The sequence below is a fragment of the Protomyctophum parallelum genome (genome assembly GCF_964188405.1).
Source record: "Protomyctophum parallelum genome assembly, chromosome: 5".
Lineage (NCBI taxonomy): Eukaryota > Metazoa > Chordata > Actinopteri > Myctophiformes > Myctophidae > Protomyctophum > Protomyctophum parallelum.
The window spans coordinates 34033322-34036379 of record NC_139702.1 but is presented as its reverse complement, the minus strand read 5'-3'; the positions used below and the strand labels follow the sequence as shown (position 1 = coordinate 34036379).

Below are 3058 nucleotides of genomic sequence, written 5' to 3'. Positions count from 1 at the left end.
TGCAGCATTTACTATGGTTAAAGAAATGCACATGCCCATCCTACCCTACCCATGCCATACCGGGAGGTCTCCTGTCCAGTCTCCTGAACTTGAACGCAGCATTTTGCGTTGAACAAATTTGTTCTGAAATCCATGTTGTACACCGCATCTCCACTTGCTAAAGACTGCTGGGTTGCGCCCCGAAAGTAGCTGATCTACAAGCTCTCAACGCATCGTAGTGCGACGTGTTGTGAGCTTGTAGATCTGCTATTTTAGATATTTTTGTCAAAATGTGCCCTCTTACGTGATTTCAGCCCCTGCGTCTCTAAGTCTCTCTGCACGTCCCTGATAGGCGCCCCACCGGAAGAGGAAGGCTGAGGGCGGACCAAAACGGGTCAATATCCTGTCATCAACATTCTATTGGGCGGTGCCCCCAGAGGTCAATTATAATGGAAACAAACAGCAGAGGGCAATGTTTTTTCCCCTTTTTTGCTGATGGGTTTACAGATTAGTTGAAAAATAACACATCCAATCAGAGTTGAGTGAGTGTGTGTGTGTGTGTGTGTGTGTGTGTGTGTGTGTGTGTGTGTGTGTGTGTGTGTGTGTCGGACTTCCCACACCAACACTTTCTGATATGAACAATAATGACATCACACGGCTAGCACTCTCAATATCACGTGACACTGATCATCCCCTGTATCGATTCAACCTCATGCCATCAGGACAAAGATACAGAACCTTACCCTGGAAAAAGGTTCGTTTCAGTAGGAGTTTTGTCCCCTCAGCCATCGCGGCATTAAACAAACTGCCCCGCCGATAGGATGGTTTCTGTACACAGTGGGGAACTCATGTTTTTTTTTGTATTGTCTTGGTGTTATGTTGTTTCTGTACTATGTGCTGCTTTTGTTGTTGGTGTTGAACAGACCTGTGAAGATGAATATCCTTCGGGACAATAAAGATTATTATTATAGAAACATAGCTTTTTCAGAAAACTGTCATTTGTTAACTGTTATTTCAGGGGTTCGCAACGTTCTATCGAGACCCCCGCTCCGTCCCCTTCCGACCCCCAATATAAATTGACTGCTACAATAACCTTAATAATAGAGACAATACACCATAAATAAATACTGAAACCGCAGATATACTCATCAGGGAAGGTGGATGCATGTACTATGTGTACTATGTAAACTCTTCATTTCGACTTTCCAGCCATTCAGTTGCATACATTTATTTTTCTTTTTCTTTTTAGAAAATAATTTGGGGACCCCCCCAAATAATTTGGCGACCCCCCCATGGGTTGAGAATCCCTGCCTTATTTGAAACTCTGGGAGTTGGAAACCCTACTGCAGCTACAGGAGAATCTTTCATCGGTGGAGTTCTCGTTCTCTACATGAAACCACTTGAAAAAGTGAATCACCACTTCAACACAACAGATATAAGTTAACAATACAATATATATATTTATGTTTATTTTACAACATAATACATTAACATGATACAAAAATATGGATCACACTCACAGTGTATTTTCATGGAAAAGATTGAAATTGCAACGAGCAAAAACAAAACAAAAAAAGAGGTTGAAAAAGGAACACATTTAATAAATTATATAATCAATGTCTGTCATAATAGAATAATACACAATAAAAAAACAGCAATATTTTAGAACACATTATGTTTTGGACAATATTTTATAACAAAATGTCTTTTGACTCCCATTCTCTCTCTGTTCTTTCAACCTTCGTTTCCGTGTGTTTTGCAAAAATGTCCACGAAAGACTATAAGCACAACAACTCCAGCCCAAAATGTCACCCGCCACATTCGCCAGGGGATCCGCTCTCTCTCCTTGCCGAGTCCGACCGGCCCGCGACCAACGATCTCACAGGGGACAAAACAAAAGTTCCCCACGGGTCTATACTTTGTCCACTCCTTTTTCCACACCTGATCTCGTAGGAATATTGGCCACCCCGGAATAGGAACTCTTCATTGCTGGTCCATGGATGGAGGCTGTGGTTTGCAGGACCAGTATAGCAGCAACTGTTACTGGGGTGGTGGAAATGAGGTGGTCGATCTGAGCGCGGTCGTTAAGATCGTTTCGTTATGGGCACATCTCTTATTACGGGGCGGGTGGAGAGGTGGCGTAGCCGTAGATTGGGGGTGGGGGGCGGAGGGGTCGTCTCGGCATTAGTCCAACCGTCTCCAGTGGTTGGGGACGCACCGGCACACCTCCTCGCTGAAGGAGAAGCCCTGCTCACAGCGTCGCCTCCTCACCTCACAGGGAGGCCTGTGACAGCTGAGAAGAGGGGGGGGGGGGGGGGGGAGACATGAGGAATGCATCCAAAGCTTTTATTTGCATTTTTTACTGTACGTACCAGGGACATGAAATCCGGTGGCCGACTATTTCCATGGTCCACCGTTATCGATACCAATAACACAAACAACACCATGCAGCTAGCAACTCTACATCTGACCTCAAACATCAAATCCTTAGATCTCCATATATGGAGGTGACCTGTTCTGACATTCCATATGTTGATCCTCCCCACCAGTCCTTCCTGTTCGGACATTCCATTATGTTGATCTGACCTCATCAAACCCTGTACACTCAAGACACGCTCCATATATGGCCAGTACAGAATTCATTCCATATGTTGATTTGACCCCCCCATGCCAAAGCGCCAGCGCTCGCCCAGCAATCTGCCGTCACCCAGGCAGATGCGTGCGCGCGACCTCGCCCTCAGGGCGTCTTACTGGTTATTTTGTACATTAACGCCCTACGTGATCACACTACAGCGTCACACGAAAGCATCAGATCCACATGGTAGAGATGTTTTGAGCTTGTCAATCTGCTGCTTTTGCTATTCATTAGTTTTGAATATGCATCCTGAAAAGTAACAGTTTTGGACATATATAGGACCTATGATGTTTCCACCCCACGGAGACGATACAAGTGTAGAATCCGAGTACACACACGCACGCACTACACAATGCGCCAGACTCCAGACGCTATAGATTCTTACTGCTCTCCTACACCCATAAATCACTCTCAAACAGGGTCACAAAGGGTCAAGAATGGAAG

General features: G+C 45.1%; 1 protein-coding gene across 1 annotated transcript in view; it reads right to left on the bottom strand.

The window, feature by feature from the left end:
* Positions 1-1630: 1630 nt before the first annotated feature.
* Positions 1631-3058, bottom strand: part of vegfc (vascular endothelial growth factor c) — a 78603-nt gene continuing 77175 nt past the window's right edge. Inside the window, exon 7 of the mRNA XM_083764975.1 lies at positions 1631-2272. Within this exon, the coding sequence (XP_083621101.1) occupies positions 2164-2272 (109 nt within the window). The 3' untranslated portion in view covers positions 1631-2163. The remainder of the gene's footprint in view (positions 2273-3058) is intronic.